The 26050-nt window shown below is 35.6% G+C and overlaps 1 protein-coding gene across 1 annotated transcript; it reads left to right on the top strand.

Annotated features, from left to right (window-relative positions):
• The first annotated feature begins 559 nt into the window (after positions 1 to 559).
• On the top strand, positions 560 to 25979 carry ACTR10 (actin related protein 10). Its single transcript, XM_006069751.4, has 13 exons — positions 560 to 741; positions 3115 to 3187; positions 5010 to 5092; positions 6815 to 6923; positions 8975 to 9082; positions 10805 to 10872; positions 11393 to 11472; positions 15849 to 15884; positions 18565 to 18644; positions 18722 to 18795; positions 23694 to 23775; positions 24644 to 24845; positions 25560 to 25979. The coding sequence occupies exons 1-13, from the start codon at positions 665 to 667 to the stop codon at positions 25739 to 25741; spliced, it is 1254 nt and encodes a 417-aa protein (XP_006069813.1). The 5' UTR covers positions 560 to 664; the 3' UTR covers positions 25742 to 25979.
• The last annotated feature ends 71 nt before the right edge of the window (positions 25980 to 26050 follow it).

Here is a 26050-nt window from a genome sequence, read left to right as displayed (position 1 = left end):
GTAGCATTCTTCTCTAAGGGATAAGGGATAAGGGATAAGGGTTTGAAATCAGAAAGTCTTCGGGTCCAATCCTGGCTTTAGATGGGGCACTGGGGACATTCGGTTCGAACAGGCAAGGAAGTAACCAACTTTCTGTGTTTCTTGCGAAGAATAAATGATAGGCAAAACACGTGGCACAGCAATTTCGTCCCAAGACGGCACGAATCAAAGCTTCTGGGGTCTTGTCTTCTCTAAGAGAGCTCGGCAGTGGATACGTTCTGACACCTAAGCCACAAAAGCTCTCCTAAGACCCTTACCCCAAGGGGCGGTCCGGAGAGAAGGACCCGGGCTTGGCTCCGCCCCAGCTAGGGGCGCCCGGCGCGCCTGATCGCCTCGGCCCTCGGTGTTTTCCACCCTCGACCCAACCTGTATCCAGAACAGCGGCCGCGTGCACTCGTAGCTCCCTAGTGCCCAGGACGCGGGCGCCTGCGAGGGTTCAGGACCGACGTGGAATGAGGCACAGCCAGGGACAGCCCGGACCCCGTGCGCCGCGCCCACGCGAGGTCCCCGCCGGCGCCGGCGCCGCCGCCCGCTCGCCGTCCCCCGGCCCCGCCCCCCGAGCGCCGAGCTCTGTCGGCTCCCGGGGTCGATAGGTCTCCGGGTATTTACCGGCCAGTTTGCTACCATGCCGCTGTACGAGGGCCTGGGAAGCGGCGGGGAGAAAACGGCGGTCGTGATAGATCTGGGAGAAGCTTTTACCAAGTGAGTGACTGCGTCCGGAAGGGAGGGCGGGTAGCCGAGCCCCAGGCCCAGCCCCAGCCCCAGCCCCGGTCCTCATCGCAGTCTCGGGGGCGGCTGTTTAGGCCTCCACTTCGCCCCTGGGACCTCCGCAAATGCCGGCCCCTGTTACCTGAACCGTGGGCGATGCGAATCCCGGGGATCCGTTGGGCGGTCTGGTTCTGATTCCTAGAGAGGCCCAAGAGGCTTCGAGAGAATGGCCTTCACTGCCGCCCCTGTCCTCACCCCCAAACTGAACGGACCCTTTGAGGTCACCTATGCAGGGGATGACAGCGATGACCTAGGGCCCGCTTATCCTAGTTTTATCTCCTTAGAAAGGTGGCAGCCGAACTGTAATGCTTGATGACGGCCTTCATTATTAAACATTTATTGAACGGAGATGCTATTGGTGCTGGAAATTCAAATGTATCTTGCTTCCCAAGAGTGGGACGTCGAATTAGGAAGACTGAATGCGTAACGATCCGAAACCCTGTAGACACTAGAGATCCTCTCTTGCCCCCGCCCCGCCCCCACAGCTTTTAGATTAAGAAATTTCCCATATTTTAAAAGGCAACTTGTAAACACTAGATTAGTGATTCTCAACCTTTTGGATGACATAAATCCTATTGATGACCGAAAGAAAGCCAAAAATGCACAAACCTTAAAATACTTGCACACAATTTCAGGGCTTGGTGGACCCTCGCAGTGGTCTATGGACTCCAGATTTAGAACCCTTGCACTGGTCTCAAGAAAAAAGGAACATGACAGCCAGAATTGCATATATATAATGGAAACTGTTTGAAAAAATTTTGTATATCCCTGAATAGTGCCTGACATACAGTGTGTGTTTAATAACTATTTGTTGAACAAGTGGTCAGAAGAGCCTGTTTAAGAAATTGGAGGAAAGTCCCTGGCGGTCCAGTGGTTAGTTCTTGGTGCTTTCACTGCTAAGGGCCTGGGTTGAATCTCTGGTTGGGAAACTAAGATCCCATAAGCTACCAAGCGTGGCCAAAAAAAAACGAAAAGAATTGGACATCAGGTGCTCCATAATTGGATTAAACATAGTTCTTGGTTCATGATATTCTCTTACTGTTCTATGCATTGTTAAATTTATTTTAAAGGTTTGTTTTAATAGCATAGCAAGTACCTTGACGCTGACACCCAAAGATAATTACTTTACATATATTGAGGAAATGAGAAGTGGAATGCTAGTATATAGGAGGGTGGTTATTGACAAAGACAACAGGAAGGTGATGAGATGGGTTTATGCATCCAGCCAGTGGGTTACATCCTGGAGTTTGAGGAGCACTGAAACAGGTAAACCTGGGGGTGTAGCTAAAAGAAGATGGAGAAAGCTATTTGGGAATAGGAGGAGATGAGTACTGAAAACCAGACAGGACAAAAAGAGATAATATTGAGACTGAACTTACATGGTAATCGTTTTTAACAGCATTTTTAGCAAAGTTTTGTTTTATGGGAAACAGAAATGCAAATACTTAAATAATCAAGAAAGGAAAATATTTTATGCAATTTAAAAAATGATGGCAGTGAAAACTAATAGTTTGGGCAGAAGCTTATTTTATGAACTCATGTTATATGAACAGTGTGATTATAATTATGTCAGATATGCATAGTTTTAAAAATAGACCAAAGGAAACTTCAGTATGGAAACTAAATAATATTAGAATGATGGAATTATGAGTGACATGAACTATAGGAATGAAATCAGAAACTGGAGTACAGACTCATGGCTGTAGAGATGTGTTACCTAAAATTCAAATAAAATTAAAAACTGAATAGTTAATGCTACCGTAAAATAATACACTGGTTTATTTCACTAGTACTAATTCAAAGTGATTTTATTTTTTTTACCTTTAGTTTACTTATGAATGGGCTTCCCTGATAGCTCAGTTGGTAAAGAATCTGCCTGCAATGCAGGAGGCCCCGGTTTGATTCCTCGGTGGGGAAGGTCCGCTGGAGAAGGGATAGGCTACCTGCTCCAGTGTTCTAGGTCTTCTCGTTTGGCTCAACTGGTAAAGAATCCACCTGCAATACAGGAGACCTGGGCTCGATCCTGAGTTGGGAAAGTCCCCTGGAGAAGGGAAAAGCTACCCACTCCAGTATTCTGGCTTAGAGAATTCCATGGATGTCCATGGGGTTGCAAAGAGTAGGACACGACAATAGGTGATATTAACTTTTCCTTAGTTTTTTTTCCCCTTTGAATACATCAGAGATGTTTCTAGATGTTTTTGTGACCACTGCTTTGAAAAAAAGACACAAAACCTTGTTTCTGTGACAAATATATGGAAAGAATGTTATAATAGTTGAATGTATATCAGTTTTCTATTTTATTTGCAGATGTGGATTTGCTGGAGAAACTGGTCCAAGATGTATAATTCCCAGTGTGATAAAAAAATCTGGCATGCCTAAGGTATTTTTTTTTTAAACAAATTAGCAAAATAAATGCTGTTCTGTATAATATTTTTAAATATGACTTTAAATAAGATTGATTAGAACAGTGCTAAATGTATAGCTTAGAGTATAACCCAAGAAAACTTTTTTGATTATTTAGGTTTAATTTTGCATATCACAAAATTTACCTACTTTAAGCATGCAGTTCGGTGATTTTTGGTAAATATATCAAGTTATGCAGCCATTACCACAGTTCAGTTTTAGAACATTTTTGTCATTCTAATAAGATTGCTAATGCCTGTTTATAGTTGATCATCACTTCTACCCCACCATGGATGTTGTTTCTGTCTCTATAGATTTGCTTTTTCTATACAACTTGGATATAAATGTAATTCTATAACATTAAGAGAAAGTTTTTAAACTTAGTAAAATAATTGCATGAGCCTTGTAATGTAATTATAGAATCATTTTATTATCCTGTTCAAAAATATGAGCCAGATTCTCATTTCTTTATCTGTAATTCAAAGGACCTGTGAAAAACACATTTTTTAAAAGAAACTTTCTTGCCAGAGTTAATTTTGCAGATTAGGAGTTGTAGAACAATAGAAAGAATAATTTTGCATGCCATAAAATTTGCTTGTTAAAATCAAATACAGATATTTCTACCGTAACTCACTATTTGCATTCCTGAAAAACCTCTCCTTGATTGCAAACAAAGACAGGTTTTGGGGAAAAATAGGGTTGGAGCAGATAACTTAAAACCCATGTAACTTTGTAATCTGAGCCCTAGCAAAAACAAAAATTAATACCTCAGGAAAAAATTGGAACAACTTTAAGATACAACTGAGCTGAAGGCTCTCTTGGGGATATTTAAAATAAGATGAATAGTTGAAACTGTTGGTTGGTGGGTATTGAGACAATGAAGGTGCAGAAGTGAGCTCTGAGCCGCTTGAGCTATTGTTAAGGTGGGACCAGAAAGAAATGCAGCCCAGTAAAAGGTCTTGAAAGGGTTCACTCTGGTATGGTAGCCCCTGGTACACTGGATCATTTAAACTTTTTAAAAATAAATCTGCAAGAATGCCCATTTCTGTGACCACTGAGTTGATGACTTCCTTTACCTTGATGAAGGTTATTATCATTTCAGCTCCTCTTGCCTAATATGAACTGTACAGCCTTCCTTATTATATAGACATTATTTCCTTATTTAACAAGTATGAGCATATTTGTTTTCATAAAAGTGCAAGTTGGAGCAGGATGCAGTGAATGGAGAGCCCTTGTGATGTATTAGTGGTGACTTAGCAGCAGCAGCAGCAGCACCCTGGTTTGGGAGTGTTTGCTTTAGTGGTAATGGTGCATGTTTTTATTTTACCACACATATTTATGAGCTGATTTACTTTGGGACTGTCCCTGTATCAACTAAAAGAGACTGTATCAAGTGGAGTGGTACTACAAGAGGACAAATGTCAGTGTTTTGGGACTAATTTAACAGAAACTGAACCAAGTCTGGAGTATTGGATGAAGCCTTTGATGCTTTTTAGTTGATGGTGCTTTTTACTGATAATGCCAAAATAATGTCAGATGAAAAATGTAATGAGCACTGGTCTTTACTCACTGTGTGTACAGACTTATTCTGTAAACCAAAATGTTTTGTCATCTTGGACATGCCGGTTCTTAAAGATTTCTAATTTAAGTGATTAATCTATTTTTAATATTTACATCTATTCTAAATACAAATTGCTTTTGATTTATTATCAGAAAATCCATTTGTAAAATAAATAAACATGTTTAATTTGAGATTATTTTATTACTGTAAATTAATAAATCATTTAAATTTTTTATAGCCTATCAGAGTTGTACAATATAACATCAATACAGAAGAACTATATTCCTACCTAAAGGAATTCATCCATATACTGTATTTCAGGTAAAATGCAATTGTGTTTTCCTTGCCCCCCTTCCCCCAGCTTTTCCTAGTGCCCATAATAGTGATATTTGGTCATATTATTTCTAATGTGAAAGAAAAGGTTAATTTCCAATTGCCATTTTAACTTTTTCATTTTCAATCTTTTCAAAAGCATGTTTGAAGACTAGAAAACTGGCAAGCATAAGGAAATACTATGTCCATTAGTAAAGGGGATTGGATAATTTAATAACTGTATTAATACATCCATATCGTGAAACACTGTATTGTCTAAAACGTTTTATATCCTTATGTACTGATACAGTAATGTCTTAGATATTCTGTTAATTAAAATCTTGTAGAACAGCATCTATGGGATGAATATTTCTGTTAAAATATATACATATACATACACAGTAATGATGGAGAAGGAAACGGCAACCCACTCCAGTATTCTTGCCTCGGAAATCCCATGGATAGAAGATCCTGGAGGGCTACAGATCATGGAGTTGCGAGGGTCAGACACGACTTAGCAACTAAATGACAACAACACACAATAATGAAAATATATGAACTACTATTGGTAATAGTTTCTGGTTAGAAGAGGTATAAGGTATTTTTGTACTTTCCAAGTTATAAACTTCTATAATATTTGGAGTCTTGTGAGTGTATACTACTTTTGTAGCTTAAAAAAAGAACACATCCTTTTAATTACTCAAGTTAATATTCATAATAGGGTTTAGTTTTTGTTTTCTGAGATAAATGAATTAATATATGTAAATTTCCTGACACAGTACGTGGCATAAGAGATCAAAAATGTTGTCTTTCTGTGGCATATATATTGATATATACAATGGAATACTTCTCAGCCATAAAAAAGAATGAAATTTTGCTATTTGTAGCAATATGGATGGATTTTAATGGCATAATGCCAAGTGAGGGCTTCCCTGGTGGCTCAGACAGTAAAGAATCTGCCTGCAATGCAGGAAACCTGGGTTTGATCCTTGAGTCAAGAAGATCCCCTGGAGAAGGTAATGGCTGCCCATGCAGTATTCTTGCCTGGAGAATTCCATGGACCGAGGAGCCTAGGGGGCTGCGGTGCTTGGGGTCACATAGAGTTGGACATGACTGAGTGACTAACACATGCAAAGTGAAAAAAGTCAGACAGAAAGACAAATGTATGTTATCACTTCTTTGTGGAATCTAAAAAATACAACAAACCAGTGAATATAACTGGAGAAGGAAATGGAAACCCACTCCAGTGTTCTTGCCTGGAGAATCCCAGGGACGGGGGAGCCTGGTGGGCTGCCGTCTATGGGGTCACACAGAGTCGGACATGACTCAGGCGACTTAGCAGCAGCAGCAGCAGTGAATATAACAAAAAAGAAGCAGACTCACAGACACAGAGAACAAACTAAAGGTTATCAGTGGGGCAACATAGGGGTAGGGGAGTTGGAGGCACAAACTTTTGGGTGTATGATAGGCTCAAGGCTATACTGTACAACATAGGGAGTATAGCCAATATTTTGTAATAACTGCAAATGGAAAATAACCTTTAAAGATTGAATAAAAAATTTTATAACGATTTATAGCGATAAACATTCTCTTTCATGGATCATAAAATGAAGGTATCTTTTTGTTATAAAGCTTCTTAAGTGAAGTTGGTACAGTTTCTTTAACCTTAACAAATTGCATTATGTAAAAAAATACAAACTTTTAAAATTGTTAAAAACTATCACTTTTCAGGCATCTATTGGTGAATCCCAGAGACCGCAGAGTTGTGGTTATCGAGTCTGTATTATGTCCTTCCCACTTCAGAGAGACACTCACTCGTGTTCTTTTCAAGTATTTTGAGGTACCTGTTTTTTATGTTGTTTTTAGTAGGTACTCAAACCTTAAACTAAAAGGTCCTCATTTTGTTTCCTTCGTTGAAAAGAGGAATTGGATGACAAAATAAACTGACCATCTGTTTTCTTTGTATAGTTATTATATGCATAATTAGCATTTTATCTAATATGTAGATAATTGGATAATTGAAGGTTCCTATTTATTGCTCTTTCTCTTATTTTACTACAGGTTTTAAGTTTTGGGTTTTTTTTTTTTTTTTCTCCTGAAATGAAAACTTCTTTGGTGAAGTTTATGATATTTTTCTTCCAGGTCTCTCTAGTTTTCATTTTTTAGGTATGCTGACTCTTCTAAATTTTCCAGCTCTTACATTTTCATTTCATAGGCTTTAAATTCCTAGTAAATGAAGTATTCAAATAATGTCTCCCATAGAGTAAGTGAACAATGCCAGGAATGACTCACATTTTAAAAATCTTTGCCTTGCAAATTTAAAGTTTTTTTTGCAAGAGTGTATAAAATGTGTACAATATATATGAAACTCAGCACATATAAATGTAATTTTCATACATTCTGCTGAATACAAAATATATCAAAAATCACAATTTATTTATGAGATAAGGGCAGTTAATTTTTCTAAGTTATAATTTAGTAGGACAGATAAAGAGAAACAGGTTACATACCCTCCTATCTCCTATACTTAACTGTACATACGCTATACATACCCTATACCCTATACATACCCTCCTATACTTAAATTTGGTTTGCAGTAGAGAGAATGCAAAACATAGTATGAAGTTACTTCATCTGTTATCTAAATTAAATAGATGATTTTCTGTATTTTTACTGGAACTTACTTTTGAGTTTTGTTTATGTTAGTGTTCTTATCTAGTATATTACCAGAATACCTGCTGTACTTAGGCAAGGGAAATATATCCATTATTTTGTTTGCTATTTGGTTATGATGGACTTCCATATTTTGATTGAATATTTATCTGATATTTAGGGTGTTAGATTTGGCAGGATTTTCACTGAAAAGTGTCACTTAGAACTAAGGATTTTTGTAGTTCTTCACTTTTGTTTTTAACTACTATATTATAACATTTAAAAAATATAATTCATATTATAAACTTTGTGAGTAAGGACAGTTAAGAATTCTTTTTCTCTGTTTCTATTTCAACCATTTTATAGCACTAAATAAAGAATTAACTGATTTACTTGAATTCACACATAATCAAAATATACTGTAATACACAAAAACATTCTTTGAGTTCTATAAGTTGTTTCATTTTGAAATGACACTTATAAAGCATTTGTATTAACTCAGTTCTTTCTCTTTTGGAAGAAAAACTGAAAACAATAAAGGGATGGTCCAGAAACATACCTTCAAAGAAAATGCTAAATTTAAAAAATAAAGAGATGTCTTTACCATCATTTGAGTTGTGTTTATGTTAGTGTTCTTATCTGGTATAGATAGAAACAGAAATAGGATGGGGAACACATGTGCACCCATGGCTGATATATGTCAGTGTGTGGCAAAAACCACTGCAGTATTGTAAAATAATTAGCCTCCGACTGAAATGAATAAATAAATTAAAAAAAAAGAAATCAAGAAAAAAAATTACTAAAATTAAATCAGTTAGTGCTTCACCACACAACCTGTTCACACAACCCGTGTGCACAGGCTGAGCAAAAAAAAAAAAAAAAAAATGATGATAAAAACATCTCTTTATTTTTTAAATTGAGCATTTTCTTTGAATGTATGTTTCTGGACCATCTCTTTATTATTTTCAGTTTTTCTTCCAAAAGAGAAAGAACTGAGTTAATACAAATGCATTATAATTGTCATTTCAAAATGAAACAACTTACAGAACTTAAAGAATGTTTTTGTGTATTACAGTATATTTTGATTATGTGTGAATTCAAGTAAATCAGTTAATTCTTTATTAGGTGCTATAAAATGGTTGAATAAGTATCATAATTATGAATTTTTTCAAATATATTTGAAATGTAAAGGAAACACCTTCAACTACTGACTTTCATTCTGGTTTTGTTGTTTTCTAGGTTCCGTCTGTCTTGCTTGCTCCAAGTCATCTAATGGCTCTTCTTACACTTGGGATAAACTCTGCCATGGTCCTAGATTGTGGATATAGGGAGAGCCTGGTGTTACCTGTATCTTTTTTGTAAACCAGCTAATTTTGCAGTTTTTACTCTAGTTTGAAATAGTTAGGCTTATTACAAATTGTTTTTGTTGGATCAAGCTGTTTTGGATTATCATGTACAAATATGATATATGTGGAAAAAATTCACAGGATTTTGAAATTTAAATGTACTTTCTGTAGAAATTGTCATTATGGCTTGATCCCAGTATATACTTCAGAGATCAGACTTAGGATCAAAGAAGTTGGATAGGATAGTCAAGTTTTAAGATAAGTCATATGAAGAGTAATTGGAAACAAATGAGAAAGTTAAATCAAGAAAAATTAAAACTTAATGACAACATGAGATCTGCCTTCAAATAACTGAAGGGCTCACTGTCGAAAAGTAAATTCCTTTTTTTTCCTCTCAATTTCCTGAGGCTATCATGGGGACAGTATGACATAGGGTTTATGAGTTTGGGGTTTGGAATCAAATACATAAGTTTAAGTCTCAGCTAAGCTTTCTAGTTGTATGATGTTGGGCAAGTAGCTTACTCTCCCCTTGGCCCAGGTTTCCTCATCTGTGAAATGGGAATTATAATAATTGCACCTCATAGGGGTATTGTGTGACTAGAGTGAGATAATATGTGTAAAATAGTTAGTATAGAACCTGGCACATAACTTGCACAGTAAGTGCTATAGTTTTTGTATCATTTGCCATAGGGAAGAACTCCATAGTAATTTCAGCTGTTACAAAACGAAATTACTGACTATAAACTGGTCCATTCCCAGTCATTAAATGAATTTAAGTAGAGTATAGGTATAAATATTTCGTATAAATGTTAGAGTAGATATTTGCTACATTTGAAAAGGAATTTGAAGTGCGTAAGTGCAAAACTCTTGGAATTTTAAGATCTATATGTGTGTTTGTTAGAAGAAATAATCATGGGAAGGAAATCAAGGATCATTAGCTGCTCAGGAAATGAAATAGGCAATAGCTTTTTAAAATAGAAAGTATTTTGTGTGTAAGTCTCATAACAAAAAGTATTATTATATAAATGAGAAGCTGAAAGTTAAGATAGGTGGCTGACCCAAGTTAATAGAAGTGTCCAGCCAAGATACAAACCCATGTTAGTTTTCAAAGCCAGTGTTCCTACCCATAGACTTTTTGCTTTTCATAAATAATGTACTTTATAAAACATCAGGAAAAACATGTAAAATAAGGTAGCAAATCCATAGTACAATATTGTTCACTGTTCTCTCAGCTCTAATAGAAATACAGTGTGAGACATGTAATTTAAAATTTTTCTAAGAGCTACAAAGTTTACAAATACAAATGAAGGAGATGAAATTAGTAGTGTATTTAGTCCAATATATTTAAAATATTATCATTTAAATATATAATTAACATAAATTATAATGGGATATTTTGCAGGTTTTTTTTTTTATTACTCAGTTTTCTAAATTTGTTGTGGAATTTATTCTTATAGTGTATCTTAGTTCAGACCAGCCACATGTGGACAGTGACTACTTTATTGGACACCCAAGCTCTAACAGATGAGTTCTCTGTGTGTGTTGTTTACCATGTATTTGTATGTATATGTTTAGCTATTTACTTTGGAGAAGAAAAAAAGACTGATTTTTCTGTAACTCCTTAAAGAATTTAGCCGGCCAAGCTGATATAGAATAATAGTGCAGAGGTGAGGGAAACACATTTTTACCTCCTCAAATAGTAATATCCTTGACTACCTTATAGATATATGAAGGAATCCCAGTACTAAATTGTTGGGGAGCACTCCCCTTAGGAGGAAAAGCTCTTCACAAGTAAGTTTCTTGGCATTTAGCACATTGCTTAACCTGTACCAAAAAAGCAGATGTTAAAGAAATAAAAAACAAACAAAAAGTAACAACAACAAAACAAAGATGCTACTTTTTTGACAGTGATCAATAGAAGACTTGTAATGTGGACATTCATCGTTATTTATTCCATTCTTTACTTCCCTGGTGGCTCAGATGGTAAAAGCGTCTGCCTACAATGTGGGAGACCTGGGTTCGATCCCTGGGTCAGGAAGATCCCCTGGAGAAGGAAATGGCAACCCACTCCAATACTCTTGCCTGGAAAATCCCATGGACGGAGGAGCCTGGTAGGCTACAGTCCATGGGGTCGCAAAGAGCTGGACACGACTGAGTGACTTCACTTTATTAACCTTGAGTATGTTCATCTTTTAAGGGTAAAACCACTGTTATTTAAAGCATCATATTCTGTTATGAAGTGAAAGTATTAAATAGGAAAAGGAGATCAATTGCAATATTTTAATTACAGTAACTTTTTTTTCTTCTTCAGGGAGTTGGAAACTCAACTGTTGGAACAATGTACTGTTGACACAGGTGCTGCTAAAGAACAGAGCCTTCCATCTGTGATGGGTAAAATCATTTTAATCTATTTAAGAGTGGTTTACATTCAACTCATTTTTTTCCCCCTACATTGCATACTTACTCTCATTTTCTCACATCACTCTGATGTCCTGGCTCCAATTATAAGGTCATTATTGAGCTATTGTTAATCACCAGATCTAGTAGTTAAATTTTAATCATTCTTTCCAGAACTTTTGACATCATGGATTATCACATACTCTCTTTTAAAAAAAAATTTTTATTGAAGTATAGATTTACAATGTTATATTAATTTCTGCTGTGTAGCAAAGTGACTCAGTTATACATATATATATCTATCTTTTTTCATATAGTTTATCACAAGATACTGAATATAGTTTCCTGTACCATACAGTAGGACCTTGTTATTTATCCATTCTATATGTACTAGTTTGCATCTGGATCGTCATATACTCCTGATACTATCTCTTCCCTCAGCTTTTAGGACTTTTCTTCTACTTTGTGGTTTTCTTTTAGTTCTCCAACTATTCCTTCCTAGTTTGCTCTGCTCTTTCTTTCCCTGCTGATGTTCTTCTAGGGATCCGTTTTTTGTTCCTTTTTTTCTTCTACTGGCTTTTTAAACGTGATCTCATGTGTTCCCATAACTTCAGCTACATCTGTATGCTTTTGATTCTTAACTGTATCACTGAGCCTGGCCCTTCTTCTAAATTTCATATTTTCAGCTCATTTTAGATAGAAACTACATATGCCTCTAGGCATCTCAAACTTAAGGCTTCTAAAAGTAAACACATTATCTCTTCCCCTAAATTCATTTTAACAAATCATTGTTGTATTATTTCTTCCTGAGCTCACATTTTAGAACTAGTGTATCAATCCTTTGAATTCTTCCTCAGAAATCTATTTTTTGTCTCTTTTTTTTTCTGTCCTCCATAACACAGAACATTTGAAATCAAAGACATTGTAAACTATGTCTTCATTGCTTCTTTCTTGGAGCCTACTCTTTGGACCCATTTAGTCTATTTCATACTCTTGCCAGGAATAACTTTCACAGAATTAATTTGATAACATGCTTTTGCTTGAGAATTTTTGCTGGTCCCCACAGGTTAAAATCCAAATTATCAGTTTGATACACATGTTTCTTTACAATCCAACTTTATTCTACGTTTTAACTTTAACTTAGCTTTAGCTTTAACTACTAAACTCAACCCTTTGCCCCTTATTTCAGCTGTAGTAAATTTCTTACCTCTTCCAGGCTATAGTCCTGGCACCGTTGTTCTTCCATAACCCCATGCCTTCATTTATACTGTTTCTTTACCTGCAATGTTTTTCTTTACCTATTTGAGTTTTTGATCTCTTTCTTTGAGAGAAAGGTCATTTAAATTGTGAAGCCTTCCTCATTTCCCTAAGCAGAATAAATTATTCCCCTCTCTGTTACACCCTCAGCAGTATTAATTATAGTACATTTTAACTTTTTCTGTTAGTAGACTTTGAGAATCCCTGTCTTGTTTATTTTTCAAGTGCCTGGATGTTGAATAAATGTTGGAAGGAGAAGGGCAGGTTGTTAGGACTTTTATCCTTACATGTATTGTTTCCTGTTGTCTTTAGATAGTTAAGATAATAGCATTCTTTATTCTGTAGATCAGATTATTATTTATCCATTCCAGATAAACTTTGTTACCTTTTTAGTGTAGTTTAATGTAGCATCCTAAGATTTTTTTCTTTTTGGTTCATGGCATGCGGGATCTTAGTTCCCCAACCAAGGACACGAACCCATCCCCCTGTAGTGAAAGCACAGAGTCTTAACCACTGGATACCAGGGAAGTCCCCCAAGATATTTTTAATAAAAGTCTTCATTAAAATTGACCTTAACATTTCCTTAAAATTCTGAACTATGTGTTCTTAGACACTTTCTCTTTTCTTTAAATCTTTAATTGAAGGATATTTGCTTTACAGTGCTATCTTGGTTTCTGCCATACATCAACATGAATCAGCCATAAATATACATATTTCCCCTCTCTGTTGAACCTTTCTCCTACCCCCATCCCACCCCTCCCCTCTAGGTTGTCACAGTACTGGGTTTGAGCTCCCTGTGCCATACAGCACATTCCCACTGGCTGTTTTACATTTGGTGATGTGTATGTATCAGTGCTGCTTCTCAGTTTCCCCTACCCTCTCCTTCCACTGCTGCATCTACAAGTCTGTTCTCTATGTCTGCCTCTCCGTTGCTGCCATGCAAATAAGTTCATCAGTACCATTTTTCTAGATTCCTTGAATCTAGAAAATTTCTTGACTCTGTCATAGTTAGCCATATATTCCCAGTAGTTGAGGAATTAAATCATATCACTGTTTGCTGAAGGATTCACTTAGAAGGGAGGCTCCCCTGATGGCTCATTGATGCCTGCAATGTAGAAGACTCAGGTTTCGTTCTGGGTCACGAAGCTCCCCTGGAGAAGGGAGTGGCTATCCATTCCAGTATTCTAACCTGGAGAATCATGGACAGAGGAGCCTGGCGGGCTACAGGCCATGGGATTGCAAAGAGTTAGACAAAACCGTGTGACTAACACTTTTACTTTCCACTTAGGATCAGAAATGCAAATATATTTTAAATAGCTCTTATCATGGTTTTGGCAAAGATTAGATCTAAGTCCTACATATACTTGGGTATCCTTAAGTGACCTCTTTATTTAGTATTTAGAACCTTGTTCAAAAAAGAATGAATATACTAACTTAAAACTTACAAAGACTAAATACATTGATTTGAAAAGTATAGTTGAAAAGTAAATTATATGTAAAATATTATACTTATTATTCTAAATTAGCTGAAATTTAAATATGACTTTTCAAAGCCAGAGCCAATGAATGCCTCATTTGCAGTGTTTAAATGGCTGTGATTAAACCGCTAAGATTGAGAAGCTCCTTCCCAAAGCCAGCATCTACTCCTAACTAAAATAAGCCTTTTATTTTCAAGCTTGCCTTCCATGTTGCCTAGAGAAAACTTTCTCACATTACCAAATGTCTTTGGCACATGTTGGAGTTCATTTGAATTTTCCTAGAGAGTTTAGCACATGTGAAATGTTACAGTTTTTAGCACTTATTCTTAAATTTGTACATTCTTTATAATCTAGTTACATTTCTCTCATCTATATATAGCCAGGTTTAAATTGATTTGGAAATCTTTATATTCTCCATGGGATAAATTTTAACATTTAACATTAGGAGTCTTCAAACTTTTGATCACACACTGGTCTCACCAGTAAAAAAAATTTTGAATATGTACCTGCAATACATACTTATATTTATACTAATTTATAAAGTTTATGTATATCATTATTACTGTACTGTGAAACACAAAAGAATTTGGAAAGGACCATATAATAAAGGTAAAATAATAATTCCAAAGTCATATTTACTAATGTTAAATTTTTTTGCTCCCTTTCAAAAAAAGTGTGATTAAATAGTTTATTAATTTTTAAGGATTATGGCTTAGCATCTTAAAGATGTGGTTTTTAATGTTAATTCTTTCAGTTTCAGTAACTGACAAGATATGTAGCTCCAGATGGAAGAAGTGCATTGTTACCCTTACTAAATCATGGTTCCTTTTATAGCTATAAATTTCTGTCTTCCTTGACATAAATAATTTGTTCTTAGAAATTAATGAGACTATTTTTACATATTTAACAATGGATTAAAAATTCTGAGTTTCAAAGATTCTAAATTTTTGAGTCTGACTTGGAAAACTTGATTTATTGGCAACAAAATTACATAACAATAACATCCAAACATTATCTTTTAAAATCTTCCTAAAATTTCAAAGAAATCTATATAATAGGTACTTTCTCACTCATTTTTTAAAATGTCACATTTACCTTGAAGAAAAAAATTGTCTATGCATGATCCTTTTTACAAATATGTATTAAGTTAGTATGTCACTCACTGACAGTCATTCATTATCATAGGAAATATAAGCAAACTTGAAACTTCCCTTTTTGTACAAGAAAAGTAGGTAGCTCATTTTTAAGCCTTACTATTTCTTGTAAGTACTTTAACACAAGATAACCAGCAAATCTTTTTATGGTAGAAAAGATTTCCTTGGTCAGTTCCTATCCAATGCCATTTATTCTGCCATATTTTTAAGGTCTTTTTTTTTTTTTAATCAAATTTGTGAGTATTAGTCACATTCTTTAGTACTTTGTGTACATCTGGCTTCAACTTCTGTGCTTTGGCTTGACTTTGAATGCTGACGTTTCTTCCCTAAAAGTAAACCTGATTTTTCTATTTGTCTTTTTAAAAAAATTATAGTACTTTTTAATAGTTTGCTGAAATGGAAAATGGAAATGTGAGTGCAATTTAATAGACTGTTTCTGCTTATTAAAGTTCTATAGTTGTAAATAAAATTTCTGTTTTAGGTTCAATTCCAGAAGGTATCTTGGAGGATATTAAAGGTAAACTAAGTTCCTATTTTTTTTTCCTTTCATCATTAAGTATTCATTTGGAGGGCATGTTTCTAAGTATACAAAATGTATTAAATTTATAATGCAGTAGCCTAAAACTACTTAACATATATCCTGTGGAATAATGTATATAAAATTTTGGTTTTTCTTCAGATTTGTGGAAGCTTTTGGCATTATTTATTTTTTTTAATTTGGCCACACCACCAGCTTGTGGGATCTTAGTTCCCTGACCAGGGATTGAACCCAGGCCCTAGGCAGTGAGTGCACAGTTCTAAGCACTGGACTTCCTGAGAATTCCCTTTTGGCATTACTTTTAATGTACTATTACTTTTAATGCAAAGAATGTAATGTAAAGAATGTAATGTCAAGAAACTTCTCAGTGATAGAGATACAGAGTTACTAGGGAATTAGTAGTTTTCACTAATTCACAGTATGAATTAACAATTATACTGCTTATGGAAACTACTGATTTTATGTTGTTTAGCAGTTTTTTTTATCCTTTAGTATTTTAAATGCATTTTTATTATGTTAAAAAAATCATTTTACTGACTTCAGAAATTCTACAGTTGGGTAAATATATTAGATTCACTTTAATAAGATACATTATTAATATTCCTCCTTTGCTAGAGTGTATTTTTATGATAATGTTTAAATTGAGTTTTCTGGTATCTTGATTCACTGAAAGTAAATCAGTTAAACTATAATGTTCTTCATTATTAAGTGTCATGTAAAATTAATACTCTAGAATGTTTAATAGAGAATTAGATAATAAATTTTAAAATTAAATGGGACCTGGAGATATTCTGGTACAACTGGGTCCCTGAGGTATTAAATGATTTGTTCATTGTCACACAATAGGTAAGGTGAGAGCTAGGGCTGCAAAATACATCTTGTTCATCATTATATTGCTTACTTATGTGGCATAATTATCTAAAACCTCTTCAGTTATTATAAAACTTCAGTCATTTAATTCTTTTTGCAGAAGCTCAAATAATAGAGGAAATATCTCAAGTGAAATGAATAGTTTCTCTTCCATTCTTCCAGTCCTATTCTCCATAATGTAACAGTTGATAACTTCTTGGAATATTTCTTTCCATATAGCTTCCAACTTGTGAAAAGAAGTTTCCATTAGCCAGGCAAACATCAGATTGGCAAAAATTTGAAAGACAGACATTTAGTGTTGGTCAGATTATGGGAAAATTAATATATTGCTATTAGTAAGAATTGAAAACTAACCTTTTTGGAGGGCACTCTGGCATATTTATAAAAATTGAAAAATATGCACCCTCTGCAAGAGGGAATGTGGAATGAAATTTGATGCCTTCATCATAAGGATTACCATATGGCTTTTTATTTATTTATTGGGTACCCCAGGTGGGACCCATATAACTTTTAAAAAGGAGGAGATAGATGTATTGATTTGGAAAGGTATCAATAATATATGACGGGAAAAAGCATGTTGCTAGAAAATATGTGTAGTAGGAACCCATTTATATTAAAAACAAATATGCAATATGTACACTTACTCTCACAAACTTATTATGTTATTTATATAATACCTAAGTTTTTTTTCAATTATTTTAAAATCCTTAAGTGTAATTTATCTGTTCTCGGATTTTTAATTCAGTAAATTTAGTTTCCTTAAAGAAGAACACCTTCATATGCTAAGTATGTAAGATGTTGAGGATCTGAGTATTTACATTTCTTAAACAGTTAATGAAGACTTAAAGTTGTAACTTGAGCACTAGCTATGAGTCTAACATATTAGCATATTGTAAATTCCTTTTTAAAAAAAAAAATTAAAGTATAGTTGACTTACAGTATCTCAGGAAACAGCAAACTGATTCAGTTATATATATTCTTTTTCTTTTCTTTTCTTTTTGCCACACCATGAGGTATGTGGGATCTTAGTTCCCCGACCAGGGATCAAACCTGTGCCTCCTACATTGGGAGCACAGAGTTTTAACCACTAGATTGCCAGGGAAGTCCCCAGTTATGCATCTTCTTTTTCAGAATCTTTTCCATTATAGGTTATTACAAGATATCAAATATAGTTCCTTGTGCTATACAGTAGGTCCTTGGCATATTTTAGATTCTTAACAAGTATATTTTGAATTAGTAAATGTAAAGAATTTTGTATAATATGATGTTATGTGAACATGTTTTGTAAGTAAGTACCACATCATTAGATTTCTTGCTCTCAATGTCAGTTTTGTCTCTTCTTGAAAAAATTTTTTATTTCTTACCTATTTATGAAAATAATTTGAAGCCACTTATTATAAAAGGTACTTTGCAGCAGAAATAATATTTAAAAGAATAAATGTTCAAAGTGAAAAAAAGAAGGTGATGTAGTGTGCAAAGAGGGAGAAAAAACCGTAAACTAAAGAGTGTTACTGCAGCTAAGGCCAAAATTTAGCTTTGTGTTCTGACCAACCAAGATTTTTTTTAATGTGGCTTTGTGGCAGGAACATGGAACATGTCTTATGATTCTGTGGTGAATGAAAGCTTTTTAGATGTGAATAGATGTGAATAAATTGTAAGCTAACTAAGGACAGAGTTAGTTTATAAAATCGGAAAGAACAGATGATTAACATGTTTACTTGAATAGAATGGTTTTAACTGGGACATTGACTCAATCACAAACCATAATGATGTCTCCTTTTCTTTTAAGTGCGTACTTGCTTTGTTAGTGATCTGAAGCGTGGACTAAATATCCAGGCAGCAAAATTTAATATTGATGGGAATACTGAGGTAAGCTGAAAAAGAAATGTATATTCTTTTTGCAGGTTGCACTTTGTATACTTATGCTTGTGATATTCATATTTCAGCGTCCCTCACCACCCCCAAATGTTGACTACCCATTAGATGGAGAGAAGATTTTACATGTCCTTGGATCAATCAGGTTAGACCTTAATTTTTACAAGCAAAATAATGAACTAAAATAAATTTTTGGCTTTAATATTTTTAAAGCCTTTAGTATTATTAATTTACTAATTATGTGTTTTTCATTAAGCTTCATCATTCATCATTGGGGCTTCCCTAGTAGCTCAGATGGTAAAGCATCTGCCTGCAATGCAGGAGACCCAGGTTCAATTCCTGGATCAGAAGATCCCCTAGAGAAAGAAATGGCAACTCACTCCATTATTCTTGCCTGGAAAATCCCATGGACAGAGGAGCCTGGCCAGCTACAATCAATGGGATCGCAAAAGAGTCGGATGCGACTGAGTGACTAACACACTTTATCATTATTTTTATTATTCAACTTTTTAAAACTTAAAAAAAATTTTTTTTCTGTTCTTCAGAGTAATTCAGAATTAGCCATTCTTTGAGTTGGAGGATAAAGTATGATACTTTAAAACAGGATTCATCAAACTTTAAAAAAATATATTTTTATTTATTTCTGACGGTGCTGAGTCTTCGTTGCTGTGCGGGCTTTTCTCTAGTTGCAGCGTGTGAGGGCTACTCTCTAGTTGTAGTGTACTCACTCTGGTAGCTTCCCTTGTTGCAGAGCACAAGTTCTAGGGCGCATGGACGTCAGTAGTTGTGATACACAGGCTTGGCATTTGTGGCTCCCAAGCTCTAGTGCACAGTCTCAGTAGTTGTGGTGCATCCGCTTAGTTGCCCTGCAGCATATGGGATCTTCCTGGACCAGGGATTGAACCGGTGTCTCCTACATTGGCAGGCAAGTTCTTTACCACTGAGCCACCAGGAAAGTCCTCAGACTTTTTCTATAAAGGACCAAATGCTAAATACCTTAGGCTTTGTGGGCCATATGGTCTCTTTTGCAAATACTTTGCTCTACAGTTGGAGTGCAGAATCAGCCGTGTGTGTGTGTGTGTGTGTGTGTGTGTGTGTGTGTTTTCAGTCACGTCCGATTCTGTGTGACCCTATGGACTGTAGCCCACTTGGCTCCTCCTAATTACTTTCCAGGCAAGAATACTGGAGTGGGTTGCCATTTCCTCCTCCAGGAGATCTAGGGAGTATGTAAATGAGTGAGCATGACTTGGATTCCAGTGAAACTTTTACAAAAACATACAGTGACTGGTTTTAGAAAAGGCAGAGGAACCAGAGATCAAATTGCCAACAGCCGCTGGATCATGGAAAAGATCAAATTGCCAACATCCACTGGATCATGGAAAAAGCAAGAGTGTTCTAACATCTATTTCTGCTTTATTGACCATGCCAAAGCCTTTGACTGTGTGGATCACAATAAACTGTGGAAAGTTCTGAAAGAGATGGGAATACCAGACCACCTGACCTGCCTCTTGAGAAACCTATATGCAGGTCAGGAAGCAACCGTTAGAACTGGATATGGAAAACAGACTGGTTCCAAATCGGGAAAGGAGTACATCAAGGCTGTATATTGTCACCCTGCTTATTTAACTTATATGCAGAGTACATCATGAGAAACGCTGGGCTGGAGGAAGCACAAGCTGCAGTCAAGATTGCCGAGAGAAATATCAATAACCTCAGATATGCAGATGACACCACCCTTAATGGCTGAAAGGGAAGAAGAACTAAAGAGCCTCTTGATGAAAGTGAAAGAGGAGAGTGAAAAAGTTGGCTTAAAGCTCAACATTAAAAAAACTAAGATCATGGCATCTGGTCCCATCACTTCATGGGAAATAGATGGGGAAACAATGGAAACTGTCAGACTTTATTTTTGGGGGCTCCAAAATCACTGCAGATGGTGACTGCAGCCATGAAATTAAAAGACGCTTACTCCTTGGAAGGAAAGTTATGACAAACCTAGATAGCATATTAAAAAGCAGAGATATTACTTTGCTAACAAAGGTCCGTCTACTCAAGGCTATGGTTTTTCCAGTGGTCATGTATGGATGTGAGAGTTGGACTGTGAAGAAAGCTGAGTGCCGAAGAATTGATGCTTTTGAACTGTGGTGTTGGAGAAGACTCTTGAGAGTCCCCTGGACTGCAAGGAGATCCAACCAGTCCATCCTAAAGGAGATCAGTCCTGGGTGTTCATTAGAAGGACTGATGCTAAAGCTGAAACTCCAATACTTTGGCCACCTCATGTGAAGAGCTGACTCATAGGAAAAGACCCTGATGCTGGGAGGGACTGCGGGCAGGAGGAGAAGGGGATGACAGAGGATGAGATGGCTGGATGGCATCACTGACTCGATGGACATGAGTTTGGCTAAATTCCAGGATTTGGTGATGGACAGGGAGGCCTGGCGTGCTGCGAATCATGGGGTTGCTAAGAGTCGGACACAACTGAGCAACTGAATTGACTGACTGACTGACAGTGACTGGATTTGACTTACAGGCCATAGTTTGCTGATTCCTGTTTTAAAATACTGTCTAGTTAGAAAGAATTCATTCTTCCAAAGGTACTAAATCTTTAGGACCAGTTAGTAATTCACGGTTTTATTATTTATTTTTCAATCTGATGATGCAGTGTAAGTTGCCAGGAACTTACATAATTATACTGGTAACAATGTAATTTTTGTTTATACCCAAGCTATATGAAATTTGTATTATAAAAGTTTCATCTGTAAAATACTAGATCAGAAGATGCACAGAAAAGAATTACAGAAATATGGAAGATCCTGTTAAGATTTTGAGATAATTAGCATAGAGTTTGAGATTCAAAAAGGATTTACATAAACATACAGATGTTAAATATAGTAGATTGGGGAAACAAAAAAGTGAGAATGTAATACTCTTTGATAGTAACTTTTTATCATTTTACCTCTTATTTAAATTATTTTCACTAATTTACTGTTTTAAAATTTCTCCTGTTTACTGGAGCCCAGAATAAGAAATGAAGAAAATGAGTGTTTATTTTCTACCCTACTGTTTGATTGCTTAAGTGTGTGCGTGCTCAGTCACCCAGTTGTGTCCAGCTTTTTGTGACCCCATGGACTGTAGCCCACTAGGCTCCTCTGTCTGTGAAATTTCCCAGGCAAGAATACTGGAGTGGGTTGTTATTTCCTTCTCCAGGGGATCTTCCTGACCCAAGGAGAGAACTTTTGTCTCTGCATTGGCATGTGAATTCTTTACCACTGAGCCACTTGGGAAACCCTCATTTCTTAAGTACTACTTGTAAAATTATGTCTTTTCAATATCACATTAACTGACAAAGATTTGGAAAAAGAAAACTGATGCTTTGTAAGTATTCAGCTCAGCTGGTAGAAGCAAAAGTGTGCAGGCCTAGAGGCAGGTGGCTAACTATGAGTGAATGAGTGTTCAGCATGCTTAGGCCTCAGTATCCTGTATTCATGAGATGGACAGTTAGCAAGTATGCTGAATATCAGGAAGAGAATTTTATGTTTTGAAAAAGATTCAAAAAAACTTTAAAGTAGTATGCATAGTGTGGTCCAAATTTTATTTTAACAGTATATGTATATTTATATATATATAGTTTTGTATTGCATTGGTTAGGGTTCAGTTTGATTACCAGATATCCAAACCTGAAAATACTGGCTTCAACATGATAGAATTTGTCTTTCACTTAAAAGAAGTTCAGAGGTAGATAGTCCAAGGTTGGTATAAAAATTGCCACCAGGGACCCAAGTTTCCTTCCACCCATCATCTTTGGGGGCATAGCCCTTGTTCTTGGGTTCCAGGGTGGTTGCTGGTGTTAGCTACTACATGTGTTTTCCAAGCATGCAGTCCTAGGAAGGGAAAGAGAAAAGTGCTTTCTCTCCTTGTAAAGGAGACTTTCTACCAGTCCCCACTACCACTTTTGCCTCCATCTCATTGTCTGGTGCTTAGCTACATTCTGCTGCAAGAGAGGCTGTTAAATATAGTATTTCAACTGGGGAGGGGCTTTGTATCCATCTTAAAATGGAGTTTTATCTTTTTTAAAATTTTCTAATAATTATAGATTCACAGGAAGTTGCAAAGGTAATATAGATAGGTCCTATGTAACTCCTCAAAGTTTCTCCCAATGGATACATCTTATATAACCATAGTACAATATTAAAAGCAGTAAATTCGCTTTGGTACAATGTGTATATATTGTTCTGTGATTTTATCACGTGTAGGTTTCTCATTCACCACCACCACAATCAAGGTAGAGAAATATTACATCATAACAAAGATTTTCCTTGTGCTACCAAAAACAGAGTTCTTGTAATTTGAGAATGAACAGGAAAATGAGTATTTTATTAGGCAGCTAGCCATCTTTGCCATGTATTGTTTTTACCAACAAAGAAATACTTTTGGCTGGGTGGGGTAAGGTTTGTTTTTAAATCTGTTGTATCACTATTGATCTATTTGTTGAATTCCATTAACTTTTACAGACTTTCAGTCCTTTTTTATTATTAGGTTTAAGGTGGACAAAATATATGTAAATCTATACATGTGTGTGTCAGTTTCTCAGTCATGTTCAACTCTTTGCCACCCCATGGACTATATAGCCTTCCAGGTTCCTCTGTCCATGGAATTCTCCAGGCAAGATTACTGGCATAGGTTGCCAATCCCTTCTCCAGGGGCTGTTCCGAACCCAGGGATTGAACTGGGGTCTCCTGCATTGCAGGCAGACTCTACTGTTTGAGCCCCTAGGGGAGCCCCCGAAATCTATACATAGTGATAGTTATAGCTTTTCTTAGGGCATACCTTATATGTGCAGGCACTGTTCTATTAAGTCATTGAATCTTTATTGCAACACCTGTGAGGCAAGTACTGTTGTTCTTCTCATTTACAAATGGAGACACCTTGTGTTCTAATCATTACTCTACATTCACATAGTACTGGTACTTAAAAATACGTCTGTAGACCTATTGTACTGTGTTGTGTTACGTGATGCCAACAAAACACTGTTCTTAATCTCATTAGAGATTCTGTTGTGGAGATCCTTTTTGAGCAAGATAATGAAGAGAAATCAGTTGCCACTTTAATATTGGATTCCCTTATGCAGGTATTTTTATTTTGTAAATGGTTTCTTTTTTATGACTACAGTTCTTTATAAAGAATTTTTAAAATCTGTATTTTTAATTTTAGCCATTGGTTACATTTTTTATGTGAAGTTTTACTGAGTTTTACTTTAGACTGAGATATGGTACCGACAGCATTTCAAACCCAGGGTAGTTTGTGCTGTAGATGTATCATGCATTCTTTCCCATGATAACAATACCAGGTTTTTATTATGTACTGAGTAGTTTCTTCACATGCACATTTGTGTAATATTAAGGTTTTCATTCCACAGGGTATATATGTCTCTTTTATGTAATGACTGGAGCCATAGAACTCCTGTAAAATACTTTGGGAGGTATTATCTACTTCTCCCACTCTACCTGGGGACTTTTTTGAAAATCATAACATCAGTGAAGGACTTTAACATTCCTGATGCTTAGAGAGAACTGTTGTGGAAACAGTGTTTCCAAGAATGTTATCTTACCTCTTGACAGCTGACTCTGGATATCATGGAAATAGTACCTTTGAAAAATTAGGTTTCCACAAAAAGTAATTTCTTATTATGTTCTTTGCTCAACTCAGACATTCTACCCTGAAAATGAGAATACTCCCATATTACTACTATATGCCCTCTGGAATTTAAAATTCTACACTATTAGCTTTTAAATCTTTAAGGATTTATTTAAGTACATGCTAATATTATCATGGTGGTGTATTTGTCACATGAAAAAATCCCTTGTTAAAGAAACCTTGCTGTGACCCTTTTTTGTGATACAAATGATCACCTAATAATCTGTATATTTTCTTAAATTCAGTCAGGCATTATTTATACAGTTAAAGTTAATTCTTTTTTTTTTTCTTTTTATTAACAGTGCCCAATAGACACCAGGAAGCAGCTAGCAGAGAATTTGGTAGTCATAGGTGGCACGTCTATGTTGCCAGGTTTCCTTCACAGACTACTTGCAGAAATAAGGTATTTGGTAGAAAAACCAAAATATAAAAAAACGCTTGCCACCAAGACATTCCGAATTCATACTCCACCTGCAAAGGCTAATTGTGTAGCATGGCTGGGAGGTAAGAATTTTTTTTATTTATTTTTTTTTTATTTTGTTTGTTCTAGCCTTATCTTGCAGCTTGCAGAATCTTACTTGCCTGACCAGGAATTGAACCCAGACCCCTAGAAGTAGAAGTGAAGAGTTCTAACCACTGGACCACCAGGGAATTCCCAAGAATTTCATTTTTTAAAATAATGATTATATAGTAAATGGTTCCTGAATGACATTACTAATGGTTATAGATGATTCATTATTAGAAATTGCCTACTTAGTTAATAGAACAATTAATTAATCAATTTTCTTTGACCATTTACTTTTCCTTACATTATTAATTTTCAGAATTATGTATCTATTTTCTCTTGGCATTAAAGTCATCCCACGTATAGAGTTTTGGCTAAGAAAACGAAGATTATTATTTATTTTGTGTACAGAGTTGAAAATATTTCCACCGTACTCTATCTGCTTTTAAACATAGTAACACAGTCATTTTCACTATAATCTAGTTTAGGCCATTTAAGTTATTTTCAGCACAAGAGTTATGGCTTACCCTGTTTTTCAAAATATAGGATATAGAACAGCTTAACTGGAGTTAATCTGAACATTGTGAATATGCTTTACTGAATTTTACACATTCTCTCTTGTCATATAATGAAGTGGATATATGTGTACATAAAATTTTCCAGTAAAAGTTTTCATTTTAGCTATAAATGTTTTATTTTTTTTTACCACACAGGAGCTATTTTTGGAGCACTTCAAGACATACTTGGGAGCCGTTCAGTCTCAAAGGATTATTATAACCAGACAGGCCGTATACCTGATTGGTGTTCTCTTAATAATCCACCTTTAGAAATGATGTTTGATGTTGGGAAGAATCAGCCTCCTCTGATGAAGAGAGCATTTTCCACTGAGAAATGAAAGTCTGATTAAAATTCAGCTTTGCTTCTTTTCAAGTATCTCATCAATTAGAAGCAAATTGTACAAAGTATATAGAATGCTGTTAGAGACGACTTTAGTAGAAGTGAAAGCATTTCTGTAATTATTTGTCACATTAATATTTAATCATTTTGACTGGTTTCTCTTGTGTAATGGTAGAATGGTAGCTGATGCTTATGAAATTAGTTATATTTATATCAATAAAATATACTAAAGCGGTTTTATTTTGGAGATTTGTTACATAGTTCAGTTTTCAAAAAAAGGAAAAGCATCTCTCCATAATTCACATAA

Source organism: Bubalus bubalis, chromosome 11 (genome assembly GCF_019923935.1).
Source record: "Bubalus bubalis isolate 160015118507 breed Murrah chromosome 11, NDDB_SH_1, whole genome shotgun sequence".
Lineage (NCBI taxonomy): Eukaryota > Metazoa > Chordata > Mammalia > Artiodactyla > Bovidae > Bubalus > Bubalus bubalis.
Note: the sequence above shows the minus strand (reverse complement) of the source record. Positions and strands in the feature narration are given on the sequence as shown.